The 23,187-nt window shown below is 45.2% G+C and overlaps 1 protein-coding gene across 1 annotated transcript in view; it reads right to left on the bottom strand.

Moving 5' to 3' along the window:
* MAP3K5 (mitogen-activated protein kinase kinase kinase 5) overlaps positions 1-18,433 on the bottom strand; it is a 155,280-nt gene extending 136,847 nt beyond the window's left edge. The window contains exon 1 of the mRNA XM_089530296.1: positions 17,864-18,433. Within this exon, the coding sequence (XP_089386422.1) occupies positions 17,864-18,287 (424 nt within the window). The 5' untranslated portion in view covers positions 18,288-18,433. The remainder of the gene's footprint in view (positions 1-17,863) is intronic.
* Positions 18,434-23,187: the final 4,754 nt, after the last annotated feature.

The raw sequence follows: 23,187 nt of genomic DNA, 5'->3' as shown, positions 1-23,187 counted from the left end.
TCTGGAATGGATCCTCCATGAGAATGGAGGGCCAACTGTATTGTCATTTTAGAAAATTTTGCATGTATTTTTTGTAGGTTCATTCTAGCTTGCTTTTGCATTCATCTGCAACACCCTCCCCCATTACACATACATAGTTTAGATGTAATTCCTGAGAATAGTGCACCTTTATAAATATAGGCTAAAGCAGTGATGGTGAGCTTTTTAGAGGCTGAGTGCCCAAACTGCAACCCAAAACCCACTTATTAATTGCAAAGTGCCATGTCCCTCTGGCTTTCTAGTAACAAACTCTGGCAAACTCTGTGCTGGGGTGACGGCACATGTGCCCACAGAGAGGGCTCTGAGTGCCACCTCTGGCACGTGTGCCATAGGTTCGCCATCACTGGGCTAAAGTCTTGCATCAGATGTAGGGCCATGATGTTGTGGATACGATCTCTCTCCTGATCTGAGCCCTGATGCCCATCTAAAATCCAACCCATTACACTGAGGGATGGAGTTCTGTGATGCTGGTGAGAAGGATGATGTTTCCAACCTCCACTCCAGTCTAAGGAGCTGTGAGAGGATCTTGCAATGGTCCATGTGTCTGATGTCAAATCAACATTTGAGGGTAGGAGGGGACTGAACATGTCATCCTTCAGTACTCCGCTTACCAGCAGCATAAAACTCTATCCTTCATTATGGTTGGTTGGATTTTAAGTTGGGTTTTGCACATATTTATGATTATGGCAACGATACCCCAATTGTAAATGTGAACTGACTGTTATAAGGTTATAAGTCGAACGTAGAATATTGTAACTGACTAATAGGATTCCAGCCTCATTTTCTATTAAAGTATTTATTTTTCGTCTAAAATATGCCTTTTTAAAACACATCCTTTTTGGCCCTTCACTCTTCCCCTCTCTCGAAATGACATTTGGAGAAATGAAACATCCAAAGGATAACTGAATTCCAATCCGCGTATTAGTTCAGGTTGAGATCAGATTGGTTCACTTTGAAATGGGGACTGAACAAAAGCCTTGAGCGTCCCCAGCCAGGAGCAATCAAAGCAACGAAAGCCAACAAAATAGATACAATAACAAATCTCCTTTCGTCACTGGAGAATAATTGGCCCCGAGCAATCAATAAGAGAAGCAATTTTACTTAATCGTGTATCATCCAGTTGGTAGTAAGCTCCCCAGAGACATGCGAGTTCTTTATTTTACTCAGCAACTTGTCTGGCAATCCTGACTGCTGCTACAGAAAGGATTTCTCAACTCCATTTCACTCTTCGTTTTCCAGAATATTGGATCACTGCCTCTGCTATAGGAAGCCATACCTTGGCAATTGCAGGAGGCTTGTAAAGCATCGTTGTGCAAGTGTTAATTTGCCACACTGCACTCTTGCACATCCTGAGCAATAATGATGGCAGAGAATGGGAATGAACAAGAACTATAAAGGGATTGCATCTTAAAATATTAACCTTTTTTTAAAAAATGTACTTCTGCCTATAGTGATAAAGATGTAGGTGGGTAGTGGATAATGGGGACAAGTAAAAAAGACATGGGGAGAACTAAAGAAACAGTAACGAAAGATGGGAAGCACCTCAACTGGTTGCAAAGAAGCCAGATATTGCAGTTTGTTGGGTATGACAAGGAACTGTTAACCTGGAAGTAGGGTTGCCATAAGTCAGGACCTCCAAAGCGGGACAAATGTAGGACAAATGTAGGACAAAATGCTCAAATGTAGGACACTTTTTTAAATGGAGGGCACGCAAAAAAATTGATTATTTTTGAAATTTTTTTCATATAAATGCATGTTTCTTAGGCATGATCAAAATTGAGGACATTTGGCAATATTCCTAGACAGATGGCAGAAATGTGCTTCCCTTTCTGGCCAAACACCAGAAGAGGAGGAAGAGTGGAAGAAGCAGAGGAGGAGGAAGAGGAGGAAGAAGAGGGGAAAAGGAGGAGGAGGAGGAAGAAGAGGAAGTAGAGAGGAAGAAAAAGGGGAGGAACAGGGGAAGGATGAGGTGGAGAAGAAGAGGGAGGAGGTGAAGAAGAAGGGGGAGGAGGAGGAGAGGAGAAGAAGAGGAGGAAGAAGAGGAGGAGGAAGAAGATGAAGAAGGGGGGAGGAGGAGAGGAGAGGAGGAAAAAGAAGAGGAGGAGGAGAGTAAGAAGAAGAGGAGGAGGAAGAAGAAGAGAAAGAAGAGGAGGAGGAGAGGAGGGCGGAGGAGGCGACAAGGCAGGGGAAAAGGGCTTCGCCGAGGCGAGACCCTTTTCCCCCGTCAGGCCGCCTCCCTGGCCGGCGGAGGAGGCGGCAAGCAGGGGAAAAGGGCCTCGCTGAGGCGAAGCCCTTTTCCCCTGTCAGGCCGCCTCCGTCGCCAGCGGAGGAGGCGGCAAGGCAGGGGAAAAGGGCCTCGCCGAGGCGAGACCCTTTTCCCCCGTCAGGCCGCCTCCCTGGCTGGCGGAGGAGGGGGCAAGGCAGGGGAAAAGGGCTTCGCCGAGGCGAGACCCTTTTCCCCCGTCAGGCCGCCTCCCTGGCCGGCGGAGGAGGCGCCAAGGCAGGGGAAAAGGGCTTCGCCGAGGCGAGACCCTTTCCCCCCGTCAGGCCGCCTCCCTGGCCGGCGGAGGAGGCGCCAAGGCAGGGGAAAAGGGCTTCGCCTCAGCGAGACCCTTTTCCCCCGTCAGGCCGCCTCCCTGACTGGCGGAGGAGGCGCCAAGGCAGGGGAAAAGGGCTTCGCTGAGGCGAGACCCTTTCCCCCCGTCAGGCCGCCTCCCTGGGCGGCGGAGGAGGCGCCAAGGCAGGGGAAAAGGGCTTCGCCGAGGCGAGACCCTTTCCCCCCATCAGGCCGCCTCCCTGGCCGGCGGAGGAGGCGCCAAGGCAGGGGAAAAGGGCTTCGCCGAGGCGAGACCCTTTTCCCCCGTCAGGCCGCCTCCCTGGCTGGTGGAGGAGGTGCCAAGGCAGGGGAAAAGGGCCTCGCTGAGGCGAAGCCCTTTTCCCCTGTCAGGCCACCTCCGTCCCCAGCGGAGGAGGCCAAGCAGGGAACGAGCCTCGCTGAGGTGAGGCTCCTTTCCCTGCCTGGCGTCCATTGCGGGGGGGGGGGGGAAATCCCGGGGGCGGGGCCAAACCGGGGGGGGGGACGTGCGGACCCACCCCAAACCGGGAAAGTCCCGCCCCCCGGCAGGATATGGCAACCCTATGTAGACCCTTCCAGTCTGGGACAATGGTCAGTGCTCAATGGGTAAGCAACTTGCTCTACTACACTGTGGAAGGCTTAACAATAAAAAAAAGGAGTTCATTGGGTTGAAGCCAAGCTGTACAAAATTACACTGCAATGTGTTGCACTGCTGAGACAAGTAGAAATTGTCCCCAAGCAAGCACCTATCTAGCAAAGTACCTCAGTGAATTCAGGAAGCTGACAAAGGATAGTGGAGGAAGGCAAGTCTCCCTTATCTCTTCCATTATTAATAATGAGAAAATTTCTTTTAAGTGAAGTTGAAGGCTTTCATGGCCGGCATCCATAGTTTGTTGTGAACTAGAAAATCCAGCAAATGCTTCACTCAGCCAAGGACCAGAGAGACCCTCTCACAGCCGCAGGGGTTTACCACATACCATGCAGCTGTGGACAAGTCTACAGAGGGACCACCAAATGCAGTGTGCAAACAAGAATCAAGGAACACGAGAGACACTGCAGACTGGGTCAGCCAGAAAAATCAGCAGTAGCAGAACATGCCACAAACCATTATGGGCATAAAATACTGTTTGAAAATACTGAAATTCTGGACCATGCCAACCACTACCATGTCAGGATGCAGGGCAAGCCATTGAAATCCACAAACACCTGGACAATTTCAACCAGAAAGAAGAAACCCTTCAAGTTAACAAAATTTGGCTACCAGTCCTGAAGAATAGCAAAATAAAGATTCAGCAAATGCAAATGGGAAACCATTCAGAGTCAGGGGCTTTCCGAGCAGATAATGATCACCAATTAGGAGACACTAGTCCTCTTTTGCATTAGCCTCCCAGCCTGAGGCCTGCCATCAGCACAGAAACAATACACATGCAAATCACTCCTGCATTCCCAGGCTCACACAGTGTGTGTGTGTGTGTGTGTGTGTGTGTGTGTGTGTGTGTACATATACCCACTTTTTTCCAGGCAAGCATTCTCTGAAGATGCCAACCACAGATGCTGGCGAAATGTCAAGAAGAAAATATTCTAGAACATGGCCATATAGCCCAAAAAACCCACAAAAAACTAATTTCTTTTAAGGTTAACTGTGCCAAGAGCATTACAGTGTATGCACGAAAATCACACAACTCCAGCTGTTTGAGTCACTATAAAGCTGTCCTTACTGTGGAGTATGTTGTTTCCCATTCTTTTCTTGTTTGCTAAGCATTGTTGTCAAGAGCTACTACTTTTCCAAAGCTTGAAAATGGATCAGCAGAGTTACCTCAGTGTCTCTATCACAGCATCACAGTAGCTACTCAGAGCCACAGAGTTGGAAGGAACGACAAGGGCCATCTAGTACAGTTCCCTGCCATGCAGAAATACACAACTTAATCACTCTCAAGAGATAGCCAGCTCCTGCTGTATTTCTTCTACCAGTCCAGAACTTTCAACCAGAATAAAATGATGAATGCAAAGCACTTGGTAGTACAAGCACCAGACAAAAACTCAGCAGGAAATTTAAAAACAATATAGGTAATTTAAAGATACTGCAACTATACACATGTTGTGGAATGAGAGTAGGAAGCATACATCTCTCCAGGAGTTGTTAAGCCTACAATTCCCACATCAGCATTGACAATGGCAAGGGATAATGGGAGAGCTGTAGACCAGCAACATCTGGAGGACCACACATTTCCCATCCCTGTTCTGGAATCTAGGTTGCATCCACACTGGAGAAATAATGCAGTTTGACACCACTTTAACTGCCATGGCTCAGTGCTATAGAATTCTTCAATTTGTAGTTTTATGAGATATTTAGCCTTTTTTGTCAGACCTCAGGTGCCACAACAAACTACAAATCCCATTATCCCATACCACGGAGCCATGGTGTTAAAGTGGTGTCAAACTGGATTATTTCTGCAGTACAGATGAAGCTCTGGTGGTGTGGTGCGCCTTCAAAAGGTTTCCGACTTATGGCAACACTAAGGCATGGGGTTTTATCATGGGGGTTTTCTTGGCAAGATGTGTTCAGAGGAGATTTGCCACTGTCTTCTTCTGAGGCTCAGAACATGTGATCTGCCCAAGGTCACACAGTGGATTTCATAGTGAAGCAGAGAATCAAACACTGGTCTTCAAAGCCAAAGACCAATACTCAAACAACTACGCCACATTGGCAGCCTGAGACTTCCACAAGTTCCTTGTGCCCCACCAGTCTCAACTGAGGAACCAAGAGCTCATGCATCCATTTGAGCCTCTACATAAAGATTTTCTCCAAATGTCTCTATTTCAGATCCAGATTTTTCAACTCACTGCATGCTCTCTGCACTTGTTCCTTCAACCATCTATCTCCTGGTAATCCTAACTTAACAATACTCATTTTAATAACGTGCAAGAACTATAATGCTGAAACTTATTTTCTGCTACTATGGGCTGTGCTAGTGCAAGGAGGTAGGGTTTTCTTAGGGTTAATAGGGTTGCGTGTGCTATGTATGTAGTGTGACGGCCATACAAAAGGTCCACTGCCTTTTCATATCCCACACTATCCCTTTCCAATTTTCTGTGATGGATAATCCTGATTATTCTTCCATTTTACTTTCTGCAACTAGTTTTGAAATGTCTTTATCTGGCCTGACAAGTAGTTAGAATTTTCATAGCTATAATCTGTAACATACCGATATCACTTTGGTCAAGATTTGCAGGCAACTAAAATGTATATTAGGAGATAAAATAATATTTTAAATGTCTCAACAAAATAGCCATTCTGGAAGCCATGATGACTAAATTGAGGCTGTCATAATTTGACCACATAATGAGGAAAAATTAATCATTAGAAAAGACAATTATGCTAGGAAAGGTGGAAGGCAGTAGGAAGAGATGAAGGCCACATGCCAGATGGTTAAACACGATCAGGGAAGACACCAGTCTGGGCCTCCAGGCCCTAAGCAGAGAGGCTGAGGACAGAGGGCCTTGGAGATGTCTCATCCACAGGATTGCCATGAGTCAAAATTGACTCGAGAACAGTTAACAACAACAACTCAACAAAATGGCTATTTGATTTCCACAATACAGTTGCATAGCAAGCTTTTCCAAGGCTTCCATTATTATGTTTAAACTACTGAAATCACTTCAACCAAGACATACAGATTAATGATGGTAGACCACATGGACAAGTTCTATTCTTCCAAGCAACTATCTAATGTTTTTATGTTCCCCAGTTCTAACAATAAGAAGAAAAAGAACATTTTTCTACAGAAATTCACAGTGTTCAAAGAGAAAGCAGTTTGTGAAACTTCCCCTTGTCACACAGAATTCTTAGTTATTGAGCATTACACAAACAATTTGAATTATTTAATTAATCAAAAATGATTTAGGTCAAGAGTTGTCAACAAAGGAAACAACACCATCTTGGGCTAGATGAATAATGATTTAAAGTAACACGAGTTAAACCCTGTGAGTCAGAAATTAAAAACAGAGGTGAGGAAAACATTTTTGGAGCTAAACAATCATGGCAACATAAGGAAACATTGTTTTATGATGCAAAATACACAAGATAACATAGTCTGGTGATTCTGAGTCAGGAAAGTATTTTGTACGTACTTATGTGCTGATTTGAAATTAATCTTAGTTTGCCATTCAATCAAGGCTAAAACAAGTTTTTGCAGAGTTTAGTACAACTGTAGTATTAATCTACAGGAAAAGAGATTCCACCTGAACATTAGGAGGAACTTCTTGATAGTAAGGATGTTCAGCAGCGGGACACATTCCCTCGGAGTGCGGTAGGACGTTATCAGGCAAGGGAAATTGGAAGTATAATTCAATGGCAATCCGAATGCAATCATGAGGTTTAACATTATTGCATGATAGACTACCACACACAATTTTGGGCAATGGGAAGTCAGTCCGAACGCAATCATGGGGTTTCATGTTATTGCGTGAGAGGTGATCAAACGCAATTTCGGGCAATGGCAAGCTATTTTCAGGCAATGGGAAGTCAGTTCGAACACAATTCAAATTCACGTAAATTAGCTGAATTAGCGAATTCACGTGAATGCATTCTGGCCCCACTTTCTTTTCATTCAAAATTAAGAGAAATTCCTCCCGTCTGATAAACTCCATAGACTCCCAAAACACACTGTAGAAATAATCTAGTTTGAGACCACTTTAACTCCCTTGGCTCAGTGCTAGGAAATCCTGAGAACTGTAGTTTATTGTGGCACCAGAGCTCTCTCTGACAGAAAAGGCTCAAGATCTCACAAAACTTTCCAGAGTTCCCTAGTGTTGAGCCAGGGCAGTTAAACTGGTCTCAAACTAGATTATTTCTACAGTGTGTTTTAGGCCAGAGTCTCCTTCTTTAGAGGAGAGCCATCTATTGGGGGTGCTTTGATTCTGTATTCCAGCATGGGGATTGGACTGGATGGCCCTTGAGGTTTCCTCCAACTCAATGATTCTAGGTACTACCCACCACAGCATAATGATTTGAGCACTGGATTATGACTCTGAAGACTAGGGACTCAGCCATGAAAGCCCACTGTGTGACCGTTGACAAGATACTCTCTCAGTCTCAGAGGAAGGCAAAAGATCCTGGGATTGGTAGTTTTACAAGGTCTTTAGCCTTCTCTGCTAAAGAGGGCTGGTGCCTCACAAAACTAAAAAATCCCAGAATTGTGTAGAATGGAGCCATGACAATTAAAGTGGTATCAAACTGCATTATTTCTACCATGTGGATACACCCTTAGTACATTTATTTTTTGAAAAAAAATATCCTCTGCTCCAATTATTTGTGACTTAAGAAGAAATTATGCCATGTAATATCACTGAGGTGGGACCTCATTTATTTCAGAAACCTATGGAGGTACTTCTTTGCCACTAGTGGCCCTAATGCAGGGGTGTCCAACTTGGAAGGAGATAGGGGCCAAAATTAGGATTGGCTAAGGTTGTTCGGGCCTCCAGCAGCTTTAGATGAAATGTAAGACATTTAGGTGAAATGTAGGACATTAAAAATGGGGGGGAGGGGAGCATGACCAAATAAAAGCTGGAAGCAAAACGCAAATCCATACTACTTAGCCATGCTCAAAATAGAGGACATTGTGGAATCCCTCATCCTGGACAGGAAGGCTAAGATGAGGAAATTGTCTGGGAAAAGGAGGGAAAATCTAGTCACCCCACAAGGGGGCAAGGTGTCCCCTCCCTCCCTCCCTCCTCTCCCTTTCTTTACTTCCTCCCTCCCTCCTTTCCTTCCTTTATTATTTCTTTCTTCCCTTCTTCCTTTCCCTGCTCCCTCCCTCCTTTCCTTCCTTCCTTGCTTCCTTCATTTCCATGCGTCTTTCTTTCCTCCCTTCCTCCTTTCCCTGCTTCCTTCACCCTCCCTCCCGCCCTTCTTTATCTTTTCTTCCTCCCTCCCTCCTTTCTTTTTTCTTTCTTTTCTTCCTCCTACCCTCCCTTCTTTCTTTCCTTCTCCACTTCTTCGCTTCCTTGACTCTTTCTTTCTTTCTTTCTTTCTTTCTTTCTTTCTTTCTTTCCTTCCTCCTTTCTTTCCTTCCTTCCTTCCAGAGGAGAGGAGGAGGAGGATGGGGGAAAGAGACAAGGATGCCTACCCACCGCGTTGCCCTCCTCTGCAGAGTCATTCACCTTTGAGCAACCTGGGGTTTTTGCCAGGCGGACAGCCTTGCCAGTTGAAGGTGAACGACTCAGCAGAGGAGGAAGAAGACAACACAGTGGGCAGGCGTCCTTGTCTCTTTCCACCATCCTCTTTTGTCTCTTTCCCCCATTGCTCAGCGGACAGCCTTGTAAGGAGGAGGGGGGAGGACGGGAGAAAGAGAGAAGGACGCCTGACCACTGCGTTGTGCTCCTCCTCCTCCTCTGCCGAGTCGTTTGCTTTTGAGTGGCCTTGGGGTTTTGCCAGGCGGGTAGCCTTACCACTCAAAGGCAAAACCCCTAGGCCACTCAAAAGCAGAGGAGGACGACGACGCGGTGGTCAGGTGTCCTCCTCTCTTTCTCCCATCCTCCCCTTCACTCTCTAGAAGAAGGGCCCAAGGCTCTCTCGTGATCTCTAGCTCTCTTGCTGTCTGCTCTCTCACTCTCTTTCTGCCCTCCCGGCCGGCTGTCTCCACTACTTGCCTGCAAAAAGCTCCTCCCTCTGGGCCTGCCTGGCCAATGGAGTCAGAGGAGCTGTAAGCCTTCCCCCAGTAAAAGCTCCCCTGGGAAGCAGAGGCGAACTCTGGGGGAAGAGTCCATTGCTCTTGTTCTCCAAAGCCCCATGCGATCAGGCAAGGACTTTGGGAACCAGGACATCCCCCCTCCTCCTGACAATGGGGCCCTGGGCCTCCAGAAATTCTTTGGTGGGCCGCATCTGGCCCCCAGGCCGCATCTTGTGCAGCCCTACCCTAATTGAACCACTGCCTACACAGGCAGTGGGATATGAGTCTGGCAGTAGTCCTCTTTTCTCTCTGTACACCAAACAAATTATTCTTCTCACTCTCAGTCTCTCTGAACTGCCCCTCTTATCTTTCTCCCTTTCTCAGCATTCTCAGCTGTTGCACCCATGAATACAAACACTCTTTTATCTCTACTGCACCACAGATCTGCCTTCACAACCTTTCATTTTGCTCCCTTCTGTTTCTGCTTCCTGACCAACAGGAGCCTCCCCAGCTCAATTTCTAAGTTATTCCTCCCTTTTTTCACCTATGCCACGTATGGCTCGGGGGGGGGGGGCATGTTTGCTAATATATACACATAGAAAGATCTAAACATGTCAGTTCTGGAACCAACACACAAAACCTATTTTGGTACAAGACTGTGAACTACTTTTGTACAAGATTAGCAATATGTCAATTTTAGAATGACTTCAGTTCTTCTAAAAGAGAAATTAATTCTCCTTCATTTAAACTGTACTTCTTCACTAATTCAGAATAAAGCAAACATAGTGTAAATTCCTTAAAGACAACAGATCATGACTGATCTTGGCAGCTAAGTAGGGTCAACCTTGGTTAGTACTTGCATGGGGGACTGCCAATTAATTCCAGATGCTATAGACTATATTTCAGAGGAAGGAACTGGCAAAACCACCTCTGAATGTTCCTTTCCTACGAAAACACTATTAAATGCATATGGCCATAGAGTGAAGAAGTCCCTTCTGTAGTCTTTAAGCACAAAAGAATACTAAAATGTCTTCTAAACCTATGCAAGTGTGATCTGAGGAAAATTCATTTGTATGTTCTGCTTAGTTGTGGAAGAGTTCATAAGAGTTGATGAGACTGAGTTGGCACCACATTTATTTAAGAAACTAGTGGTAACATTTTCTTGTAACCATCAAGGGGCCATAGCTTAGTGGCAGAACATCTCTTCATTTGCATTTCTCCTGAGTGGGACCCTGGAAAGCTACTACTGGTTAGTGACAACAATCCAAGGCTAGCTAGATTAATGACCTGGCTCAGCTTCGTGTGTTCCTGGTGGTAGTCATCACTCAAATTCTGGAGAGTATGGTCATGTAAACACTGAGCTCACACTAGTGGCATGCCGGCTGTTGTTCAAAACTACTGCGGCAAAAATGTTCCTTCTTAAAAAGATCTGACGTCATGGTAGTTAAATATAAAGGGGAAAGGAAAATTCCCATTCTCCCAGGACTTTTGCTGATCCTTTTTGCCATTAATAGTTTGTCAAGTGACTTTGTTGTTGTTGCTGTTAACTGTCCTTGAATCGGGCCCAACTCATGGTGACTCTGTGAATGAAACATCTCCGAGACCCCATTCTCCACTGCTTTGCTTGGATCCTGCAAGTTCTGACCCATGACGTCCCTCATTGAATCTATCCATCTAGTGTGCAGTCTTCCTTTCTTTCCCCTACCCTCTACCTTTCCTAGCATTATTGTCTTTTGTAATGAGTCAAGCCTTCTCATGATGTTGCTAAAGTACAACAGCCTCAATTTGATCTTCTTGACTTCCAGGAAGAGTTCAGGCTTGATCTGTTCAAGGTCCCGTTTGTTTGTTTGTTTGTTTGTCCATGGCATTCTCAGCATTCTTCTCCAGAATCACATCTCAAATGAACTGATTTTCTTCTTATCCATTTTCTTCATTGTCCAGCTCTCACATCCATACATAGAGATGGAGAATACAATGGCTTGGACAATTCTGATGCGCAGTTCAAGCTATATAATTCACATTTATCTCTAAGGTTTTCCTCTCAGGGAATATTAACAGGACCCTTCATCCAATGTTACAAAATGTTGTGAAGCTGCTGTCATCCTTCTACTTCCCTGTCCCTCTAAACCTGATCAACTCTCTGGAATAGATTTGTGAGGTGGGCAGGGGAGACAGAACTGAGTTGCAAATAATGATTATTATCCTGGTAGATGGACAACACTGGATGTAACAGAAAATAGCAATTCCTTAACTCTTTCCTACAATTCTCTGCCTTGATCCAACCAGAACTGCTGAGGAACAGAAACAGAGTACATTATTTCTATCCCGTGGGGTGAGGGACTTGCACACCTCCAGACATTTCAGCTTTCAATGCTCACCAGCCCCAGCCAGGATTGTCAATGGCAAAGGACTGTGGGAGATTTAATCCAAAACATCTGGAAGGTCAAAGGTTCCCAACTCCTCTTATAAAGAGAGGATGTGTGCACTGACTCTAAGGACCCATTCATATGAGTAATTTGGCATAGTGAGACTGTGGGTTTCTGTGGTTCTGAGCTGTTTCTGGGACGTACTGAAGTAGTTATGTGTCCTCAGCTAAGAACTCATGATCTAAATTTATCATTCCAGTGGTCAACACATTTTCAGCAGTAAACACAGTCTACGTGCTCAATTGTGTACACTATATATGTAGTGTGACTGCCACACAAATGGTCCTATTGCCCACCAATCTGAGCCAGGATCTGCTTGGCTCATACATTGCATGATACCAATAGACAGTGTCATATCCATAAACTTCAAGGCCACATCAAAGACTCTGAAAACAGAAATGGAAAAATGGGTGAACTGATTCTGAATAGAATGTTATCCTCCTGGCATAAAGTTCTAGGTGTGACTTCCTGCCAAGGCACCTATCACTTAAACAGCTATTCACCTTTGTTTAACAGCTTTTAGGTGCAACTGGCTGAAACAGCTGCAGAATGTATTGGCTGATTCCTATCTTCAGAACCAAGGAAACTGGAAACAACATGAGGTGTGATAAAACATTCTCATGACTCCCTCTTCCACAGCAAGGGACAAATATCTTGTATCGGCTTTCATGAGGACTAGCAGTTTTACTTACAAAGTACAAAAATGCATGTATGTTACATTTTAAGGGAGCCACTGTAGAGTAGTGGTTTAAGCATTGAGCTATGACTCTGGAGACCAGGGTTTGAGTCTCTGCTCAGCCATGGAAACCCACTGGGAGACCTTGGGCAAATCACACTCTCTCAGCCTCAGAGGAAGGCATTAGCAAAAACCCCTGAACAAATCTTGCCAAGAAAATCCTGTGAGTTTCGCCATAAGTTGGAAACAACTTGAAGGCACACAACAACAACAAAACAACAACAACATGTCACATTTTGCCAGCTTGGATAAATACCCTCAAAAACTGTATTTCAAGCTTCCATCTCCTTACTCAGCTTCCCAGGACCAATCTTTGACTCCACAGTCAAACTGGATGAAGAGCCCCCTCCCACTCCGACACATATTTCTAAGAAAAGTTTTCGAAATCAGGCATTTTTATATTATTTTCCATAGACTAGAGCATGTGTGTGCACATTTTTCAAATGTATACATTCTTCATTGACATTTTGACATTCCCCCCCAATTTTTAAATTCAGTTTATTGTTTTACAAAGCACACTGGAGACTGGGAAATCTACAGAGTTCTAATTGCAAAGTGTGACAGGATCTGTATTCAGTTTTGTACTTTGTAAGTTTTGACAGCTATGAACTGAGTAATCTCAATTAAAATGTGAACACAATGAATTTTTCATCTATCTCTAGATTAAAATAACATCATCTCTGAACATGAAAGAGTCTGAATACCCTGAAGGCACCAGATCTTGGCTGATCTTGGAAGCCAAGCTGTGGCAGCCCTGGTTAGTACTTGGATAGGAGACTACAGGGGCTCTAAGCTATATTTCAGAGGAAGAAACTGGTAAAACTACCTCTGAGTATTCCTTGCCTAAGAAAACCCTACGAAATTCGTGGGATTGCCAAAAGATAACAGGTGACTTGAAGGTACATACTGTTTACACGTATCTGAACATATATGTATGGCATGGACAGTGAGACTCAAGTGGCCTTCCAGATGCTGTTGCACTCCAATCTGCAGCACTCTTTGCCACTAGCTACTACTAAGGTTGGTGGGAATTGTAGTACAACAAATGAAGGGCTGCATGATTGGCAACCAGATGAATGGAGAGCACTGGAAAATACATTTTCTTCCTTAATGTGTAAACTAGAGATGGGCAATTCGTGGCCCTCCAGATGTTATTAGATTACAACCTCATTGTCTCTCAACATTGGTTACACTGGCTAGTGCTGCTAGGAATTTGCAACACAACATCTAACAGGCAATAACATGCCTACCTTATGTATGTATAAATGCAACCATTTTATACAATGATGGGAACACATATAGCAGATTCCAGTTTAAAAGGTGTGATCTGATGCATTGAGTCATTATATTTAATTACTTATATACCTTGGCTCCAAATATATGGTGAATTGTGATGCACACAGAGAACAGAAGAAAGGTCCCACTCCTTACTTGCAAAGTGTGAAGAAGATATATTCACAATCACTACACACTTGCATTTTTGGAAATACAGTGGCCCCCTGGTATCTACTGGGTTTATAAGCCTAAAAATTTATGCCCCAAAATTGACCCCCAAATTCCAGATTGACTTATTTACAGGTCACTATGGTAGTGTGATAGCAGCTCTTTCAGATTTCCCAGTGCAGTTTCTTTTTCTCTTGAGCCAAACAGAAAGAGTCCTGGGTGATCGACTGATACTGCTGTTTGTTTAAGAATCCCTCTCCCGCTCGGACACCTCTCTGTCTGAAGGCTGAAACGAAAGCTCAAGGCTGAAGCAAAAAGCCTCAAAGAGAGCCCCTCTTGCCGCATGCACACATACATATACTGCAGGAGCCTCTAAGTTTTACCCTCGACCTATCCATGGGTCATGGCAAAATCCATAATTTTGGCCCACAAATCTGCCGTCAACTTATACATGAGGTCAACTTATAGTCCAGTATATACGGCAGTTCCAGGACCCCCTGTGAATACCAAAATCCAGGCATGCTCAAGTCCCATTACTGTCAGCCTTCCATATCCATGGAATCTACATTCATGCATTCAACCATCCATGGGGTTATTTAAAAAAACAAAAACAAAACAAAACAAAAAGGCAAACCTTGTTTTTGCCACACACACACCACACACACACATTTTGCTATATTGTATATAGTGGGATTTGAACATCCAGGGATTTTGGTGTCCACGGGGTCCTGGAAACAAATCATAGCAGATACCATGGTTCAACTGTATGTACAATGGGGTAGTAAAATAGCGTCTTTTATATAAAATAGCAAAATCAAGGTTTTGAAGGCTTTCATGGCCGGAATCCATAGTTTTTGTGGGTTTTTCGGGCTATGAGCCCATGTTCTAGAAGAGTTTATTCCTGACGTTTCGCCAGCATCTGTGGCTGGCATCTCCAGAGAATGCTGGCATAGAAGAGAGTTGGATATGGATATGGATACACACACACACACACACACACAGTGGGTCCTCGCCTTATGCGGGGATCCGTTCCGGATCCCTCCACATAAGGTGAATTCCGCCTATGCCCAAGCCCCATTGTAAACAATGGGGCTCGTGCACGGCGGCGCACAGGGCGCAACGGGCGCACACGCCCATTCAATTGAATGGAACACACCGCCCCTTCCGCCCCCCGTGGCTAGAGCGCGTATGCTGAAGCAGCGTAAGGCGTGCCCGCATATGACGCAGGCGCGCTGTGTGTATATAAATATATATATACACACACACACACATATTGCTGTGTGACCCTGAGTAGGGAGGAGTGATTTCAATGTTAATCTGTGTATTGTTCTGTTGCTGACTGCATGGTCTTAGGGTGGGAGGATATGCAAAGAGGATTAGTGTCTGTTTAATTAGTGATCATTGTCTGCTGGGAAAGCCCCCCACCCTGTGTGGTTTCTCATTTGCATTTGCTGAGTCCTGATTTTGCTGTTTTCCAGGACTGGTAGCCAAATTTTGTTCACTTTAAGAGTTTCTTCTTTCCTGTTGAAGTTGTCCAGGTGTTTATGAATTTCAATGGCTTCCCTGTGCATTCTGACCTGATAGTTGTTGGCATGGTCCAGAATTTCAGTGTTTTCAAACAGCACTTTATGGCCAGGATGGTTTATAACATGTTTTGGTACTGCTGATTTTTCCAGCTGACTCAGTCTGCAGTGTCTCGTGTTCATTCAAACACAAATCAAGGAATCATTCTCTGAAGATGCCAGCCACAGATGCTGGTGAAACATCAGGAATAAACTCTTCTTGAAGATGGCCACATAGCCTGAAAACTCACAAAAAACTATAAAAATCAAGGTTTGCTTTTGGGAATGTGTATATATATATTATTTTCAAGCTGTGGATGCACAAATCTGTGGATAAAGCATTCCTGGATATGGAGGGTCCACTATAGCACCAAAGATGCCTTTCGGAGCAATGCTGAGGACCAATGTTAATGCGATACAAAAGGAAGAAGGATGCCAATTATAAATGCACACTCTGTCCAGCATGAAGGAATTTTCACACATCATTATCTGGTTATAAGAAAAGCAAAGAAAAGCAGAAGGAAGTTATGCTTAACTAAGATGACAACAAAGATGTTCTTCAGAAATTACATTTCTGTGAGCGCCATACTATCTCCTCACTGAGTAGATGAGAGACAGACAAGGAACACCAGGTGTTGTAGGCTACACTTCAGAGGAAGGAACTGACAAAACCACCACTGAGTATTCCTTACATAAGAAAACCTTATGAAATTCATGGGGTCATCATAAGGCCACAGGCAACTTGAAGACAGACATACATATTTCACTGAATGTGCCGTAGAGGCAAACCTATCTTCCTTTCTGCCCAATATGGAAAGCAGCCCTCCAGTTTACTTCTGAATTACAAGGCCAGGAAAAGCACATACAGATGTATCAGGCAAACCCGCTCAATTCTATTTATTTCTACTTAAGAATCCCTTTTGCCCTCAAGACTTCATTCCACACAGTGGGCTGAACTAAACACCCAGAACAACAACCAACCAACCAGAGACTGTACCCTCAAGACCATTCCCACAGCTCCCCATCTCTCTTACATGGGTATCATTTGGGAAAGTGGCGGGACGTCATTCCTCTGCCAGCCTTGCTCCCCGTATTTGCGTTCCCTCTGAGGGGGACCCACCATGGGGTTCAACAGGGTGTGAGTGGATGTGTTTTACACTGTTGAGCCAGTGTTGGACTATAGTCCAAAACACACTGCAGAAATAATCCATTTTGACACTGCTTTAACTCCCCTGGCTCAGTGCTACGGAATCCAGGGAACTGCAGTTTGTTGTGGCACCAGAGCTCTCACAGAGAAGGCTAAGCATCTCACAAAACTACAGATCCTAGAATTGCCTAGCATTGAGCCAGGGCAGTTAAAGTGGTCTCAAACTGGATGATTTCTGCAGTGTGTTTTGGACCCATGACACTGGAGAGCAGGGTTGAAATCACTGCTCAGCCACAGAGACCCACTGGGTGACCTTGGGCAAGTCACTCTCTCTCTCAGGGATGTCTTTGCCGCAAAGGAGGCCAAGGCACCGCAAATTGTAGGTCGCTCAAGAATATGTAGAACGTGACCCAGGAAAAGCTAAACACACTCATATACACATAAATCCATGCTTCCTAGTCATGCTCAGAATGGAGGACTATGGAATTCCTCCTGGACAGAATGCTGAATGATGAAACAGAAGACTCTCTCAGCCTCATGGCAAACTCCCTCTGAAGAAAACTGTCAAAACCCTATGACAGTACATCTATGTGCGCATTGTTTGCCTTCAAGTCCTTCCCAATTTGAGGTGAGCCTATCCTGGGGTTTTCTTGTCAAGATTTGTCCTGTTTGCCATTGCCTCCCCTTGAGGCTGAGAGTTTGTGACTTGTCTATCTTAATTATCACATATTTGCCCATGGTCACAAGGTTCCAGAGAGTCTCATTCATTCAGAAACAACACAACAACAACAACAAAGCTCTTGGGGCGACTATGAGGCAGCCCGATCAGGATTTGTCTAGAGGAGGTTTGCCATGTGTGTCCCCTGAAGCTGAGAGTATGTGACCTGCCTACATTAACTGTCTATCTACCTCAGTGGACTAGTCCTCTGAACAGAAGAAACCGTGGGGGCTGTGTGGCTTCAAGTCATGTCCACTTATGGTGAACCCATCCTGGTGTTTTCTGGGGGTCAAGACCTGTCCAGAGGAGGCTTGCCATGGGCGTCCCCTGAAGCTGAGAGAGTGCTGCGTCCACACTGGAGAGAGGACCCGGTTTGGCAGCGCTTTCACTCTTTGTTTGGCTCAAGTCCAACTCCCAGAATTCCATAGCAAAGAACCAGGCAAAGAGTGAAAGCGCTGCCAAACCGGGTTCCCTCTCCAGTGTGGCGCAGCCAGGGCCTCCTCCGGCCGGAAGCCGCCTCCTCCTGCTGCTGCAAAGGCGACCCACCGGCGTTGTAGAAGCGGTCGAGGACGGCGGTCTCTCCGAAGTCCAGCTTCCCGAAGTGCAGCGCCTGGAGCTCGGCGCCGGCCGCCTCGCACGCCTCCCGCAGGCTCTGCAGGGCCCCGCTCTCCGCCGCCTGCAGCAGCCCGGGGCTGGCCTCGTTGATCACGTAGCACACCGTGGTCCGGCGCCCACTGCCCACGCCCTTGGCCCGGGCTTCGGGGCAGGAGGCGCTGCCGGAGTCCTCGTTCCAGAAGGCGCCCGGAGGAGGCTTCGCCGCTTCCCCCGCCGCCGCCCCCGGCCTCCTCCCCGCCGGGGCCGCCTCCTCGCAGAGCAGCGGGCAGCCGCCCCCCAACATGGGCACCGAGAAGCTGATCAGGCCCCCTTCGGTGCTGCTGCTGCTGCCGCCGCCGCCGCTGCTGTCGCTCATGCTTTCTCCTCCTCACTCCGCCGAAGGGAGAGAACCTTGGCCCCCCGCGGCTTCCGTCATGGCGCCCTCACGGGCTCCGCAGAGGAGAGAGCGAGAAGAAGAAGAAGAAGAAGAAGGGCCACTTGTTGCATCCCGCCAGAGAAAGGAAAGGCCCCGCCCCGCCCCGCCTGGGAGGGAGGGGGAGGAGAGGAGGAAGCGCCGCCTGTTCCTCCAATGGAGAGGAGGGAGGCCGGCGATGGGCAGGCAGAGGAGGAGGAGGAGGAGGAGAGGAGCCCCGGGCGCCCCCTGCTGGCCAGGGCCCTCATCGCCGTCTCTAGTGTTGGTGCCACACAGTGCTAAAACCCTCCCTCCCTCCCTCCCTCCCCCACTCACTCACCTCCTCCTCACACAACCCTCCACACACAGCACTTGGCTAAAAACACTCATATAAATGTAAATTCATGCTTCTTAGTCATGCTCAAAATGAAGGATATTTTGAAATTTCCTCCTTGACAGAAGATTGAAATGTAGGATATGTCCTGGAAAAGGAGGACATCTGGTCACCCTGGTAGAGGACATTCTACACTGTAGAAATAATGCAGTTTGACACTATGTTAACTGCCACAGCTCCATCCTACAAAATCCTGGGATTTGTAGTTTTGTGAAACACCAGTGCTCTTTGGTAGAGGAGGCTAAAGACCTTGTAAAACTACAAAGTCCAGGATTACAAAGGACAGGTCTATAACACTGAAAGTGGTATCAAACTTAGGGTGACCAGACATCCTCCTTTTCCAGGACATAAATTTTTCCAGGTCCTACATTTCAACCTTCTGTTCAGGAGGAATTGTAAAATGTTTTCCATTTTGAGGAAAACCAAGAAGCATTAATATATATATATATATATATATATATATATATATATATAGTTTTTATTATGTAATATCCTACATTTTTCCTGAATGTCCTACATTTTGTAGTGCCTTATCCTTCTTTGACATCTGGTCACCCTGTGTCAAACTGCATTATTTTGAAAGTGTTTGTTGTTACTGTGTGCTTTTAAGTCATGTCTGAAAATCTAAGTTGAATCTATCCTGGGGTTTTCTTGACAAGATTTGTTCAGAGGAGGTTTGCTGTTGCCTTCCTTTGAGGTTGCGAGAGTATGACTTGAGGTCACCCAGTGGTTTCAGGGCTCAGCAGTTTCAAACCCTGGTCTTCAGAGTCATAGTCCAACACTCAAACCACTACACCACAAGTGCACATGCACTCTAAGCCATAGTGACACCGGTAAAGTCCTGAAGTGCTTTTCTGCAGCTTGGGAAGGGGAAATAGCTAAGCTCTTGCCTTCTTTTTTAATTGGAAAGCTTGACAGTTTTTGGTGAGTAAATCCAATTTAGCCCTGATTTGAGCTGAAAGACTGTCTAAATCTAAATCTTGGCTCATATGACTACATCATGCTGGCTCTCTGTACATGCTGTCTCCACTGTTAAAGCGTTTAATGAACTCTTAATAAGCCTAACATATCCACCAGCACATCCATTTTTCCAACTACATATCAGTTTTCCAAGTGAACAATCCCCCCCCCCCCATCAACACATTTTGTGTCCAGACACACACTACAAAACACTGATGAAACCCTGGAAGCTGCTTCCAGTTAATGCACATAGTTTGGAGCTGGAATCTAGACCAGGTTTTCTAAACCTTTTAATTCCAGAGGAATCCTTGAAATGATTTTCAGGTCTCAGGGAAACCCTGCATAAAAAGTACAGGCCTCAGAGAACCCCTACATAAAAATTAATTCAAAATAATTATATCTACCGCTCAAAAAACTTTGTTAAACACAAATAACAACAAAGACATATACAATGTGTGTGTGACTATAAATAATCATACAAAAACTACAAATAAAAAAGAAACAATCCTAACAAAACACAAAAACTAACAAAAACTGACTTCCTCTCTCCCATTATATCCCCCTATTACCAGACTTATTTTAATTCATAATATGTAAGGTTTCTATGATATAAGCAAACTCTATTTCACAAAATCTAAAACCAATAACTGACCCTAATAAGAATCCATGTAAGAAATAACATTTCCCAGGCTTTAAAACATGTTATTGAGAATCTTTGCTTAATCAGAGTTGTTCATTTGTCCATTTCAACAAATTCAACTATCTTCATGGAATCATTGGATTAGAAGAGACTACAAGGGCCATCCAGTCCAAACCTCTGCCATGCAGGAACTCTCAATCAAAGCATCCCCAATAGATGGCCATCCAGCCTCTGTTTAAAGACCTCCAAGGAAGGAGACTCCACTACACTCCAAGGGAGTTTGTTCCACTGTTGAACAGCCCTTACTGTCAGGAAGTTCCTCCTAATGTTGAGGTGGAATCCCTTTTCCTGGAGCTTGCATCCATTGCTCCGGGTCCTAGTCTTTGGAGCAGCAGAAAACAAGCTTGCTCCCTCCTCAATATGACATCCCTTCAAATATTTAAGCAGGGCTATCATATCACCTCTTAACCGTCTCTTCCCCACGCTAAACATCCCCAGCCCCCTATGTCTTTCCTCGTAGGGCATGGTTTCCAGACCCCTCACCATTTTAGTCACCCTCCTTTGGACATGCTCCAGTTTATCAACATCCTTTTCAAACTGTGATACCCAGAACTGGACACAGTATTCTAGGTGAGGCCTGACCAAAGCAGAATAGAGTGGCACTATTACTTCCCTTGTTCTAGACGCTATACTTCTATTGATGCAGCCTAGAATAGCATTAGCCTTTTTAGCTGCCTCATCACACTGTTAACTCAAGTTCAACTTGTGGTCTACTAGGACTCCTAGATCCCTTTCACATGTAATCTCCTTAAGCCAGGTGTCCCCTTATCTTTGCATTTCATATTTTTTGCCCTAAGTGTAGTAGTATACCTTACATTTCTATGTGCTGAAATTCATTTTGTTAGCTTTAGCCCAAAGTTTCATTTTAAATTTTGATTCTCTTCTCTGGGGTATTAGCTACTCCTCCTAATTTCATGTTATCTGCAAATTTGCTAAGTATGCCCTCTATTCTTTCATCTAAGTCATTGATAAAGATGTTGAATAGCACTGGGCCCAGGACAGAACCCTGTGGCACCCCGCTGGCCACTTCTGTTCAGTCAACCAATTGTCTTGAGTTGGAGTAGCAGCTTTCTTCCACCTGTGAGCATAGACAATTCTTTCTCACTGATGTAATCATATTGTAAAATCCATCCATAATTCTTCTCCAGAATTTCATCCAACAATCACAACAAGCTGCACTATGAAAAAAATTAATGAAGTTTGACAGTAGCTTTCATTGAATACTGTTTTATCAGAAATGTCTGCATACTCTTTTCTTGGACCTTTCTCCTCCAAAAAGATTTTAAAATATTCATAGCTGGAATGTGTTAGGCAGTTTAATCATAATTGAAAAATTGCTGCATTGCACCTGAGATATCGCTCATACTAGAATCTGGAAACAGTGCAGATGGCAGAGCAGTGGAATGACAATATGATTGTGTCAATCAACCCCTGTTAGCAACATTGCAGCCCTATTTGGGGGAAGCTTCCAGACCATTTTCAAAGGCAGTTCCATGTATAATTCATTGTGATGCACCTAACAGATTACCAGAACATGAATAACAGCTACAAGGGTATCTCTGTGCAATTGGGGTCATGGCTGTATATCAGCCTTAACTAATAAAAGAAACTTTGAGCCACCAAGACCACCTGTGCCTTAGTGACAATGATGGATCTAAGAAAAGCTGGATGGACAAACCACAGGCAATATCTCAGTTGTGTCCAGACTGATGGTGTATGCATGCGGCAGAATTGTAGCAGTTTGATACCATTTTACATGGTATGACTCTATCATACGGATTCCTGGGATTTGTAGTTTGGTGTGCTACTTAGCTTTCTCTGTTACAGTTCTAGGGCTGCAATTCAGAGAAGCACCCCAGCACTTTTGCAGATAATTCCAAGTCCTTCAACTGTTGGAAGATTTTTGGATTCTCTTTCCCCCTCCTTAGATAGATAGGGATTTTCTGCATGCAATATCTCTCTCTCTCTATCTCTCTCTCTCTCACACACCCACACACCCACACACACACACACACACTCTCAAACTAAACATGTGACTTAGGTCACTCCCCCTTTGGGAGTGACAGATTATCTGTTAAATATATCGTCTCTAAAGATTTTCTCCCGAACTGCATGTTTTGCATTTTCTTCCTCCCTCAACTTTCTTTGGAAAGATGGTGAGATAAAAATTTCTTTTTACATGAACTATTCACTGGCTAGATTATGATATAGCTTCTATGTATATATAGATTGAAGCCATTAGTAAACTTTTGTTTGAACTACAAGCTATTTGTGTTGTTTTTTGAGTTAGTCTCAGTTATTAGGAAAACATTAGGCCCTCTCCAGACGGGCCTTTTAGCATGTACCAAGTATGTGCTAGGGTTGCCTTGGAGCGTCCTTTACAGACGCTCCCTAACCCTAGCACATACTCCGTACGTCAAAATGGCAACGCCCTGTACAGATGGGCACCGCCATTTTGACATGACAGCCGTACCGCATCCAAACAGCACGGTGTAGCCATGACATGCTCGCACCGCTACAGGGTGCATAGGGCGCCCTATTTGTGGCACCAGAAGGAGCTCCAAAACAGAGCTCCTTCCTGGGAAGTGCCTCGTTCCCACAGCCACCAAATAGCTGCGGGAATGAAGCCGGGGGGGAAGCGGCCAAGCGGCCCCTTTCTCCCCCGACAGTGGCTCCCTGGGTTGTCTTGGGGCACGAAGCCCCAAGGACACCCCTTTCCAGGCCGGGGGGAAGCGGCATTTTGTCGCTTCCCCAAGGCCTGGAAAAGCAGTGGATCAGGGCCTCCAGGGCTGCCACTGTGGCAGCTCAGG

Source organism: Sceloporus occidentalis, unplaced genomic scaffold, assembly GCF_023333645.1.
Source record: "Sceloporus occidentalis isolate IW3139 unplaced genomic scaffold, rSceOcc1.0.p SCAF_6, whole genome shotgun sequence".
NCBI classification, from domain to species: domain Eukaryota; kingdom Metazoa; phylum Chordata; class Lepidosauria; order Squamata; family Phrynosomatidae; genus Sceloporus; species Sceloporus occidentalis.
Note: the sequence above shows the minus strand (reverse complement) of the source record. Positions and strands in the feature narration are given on the sequence as shown.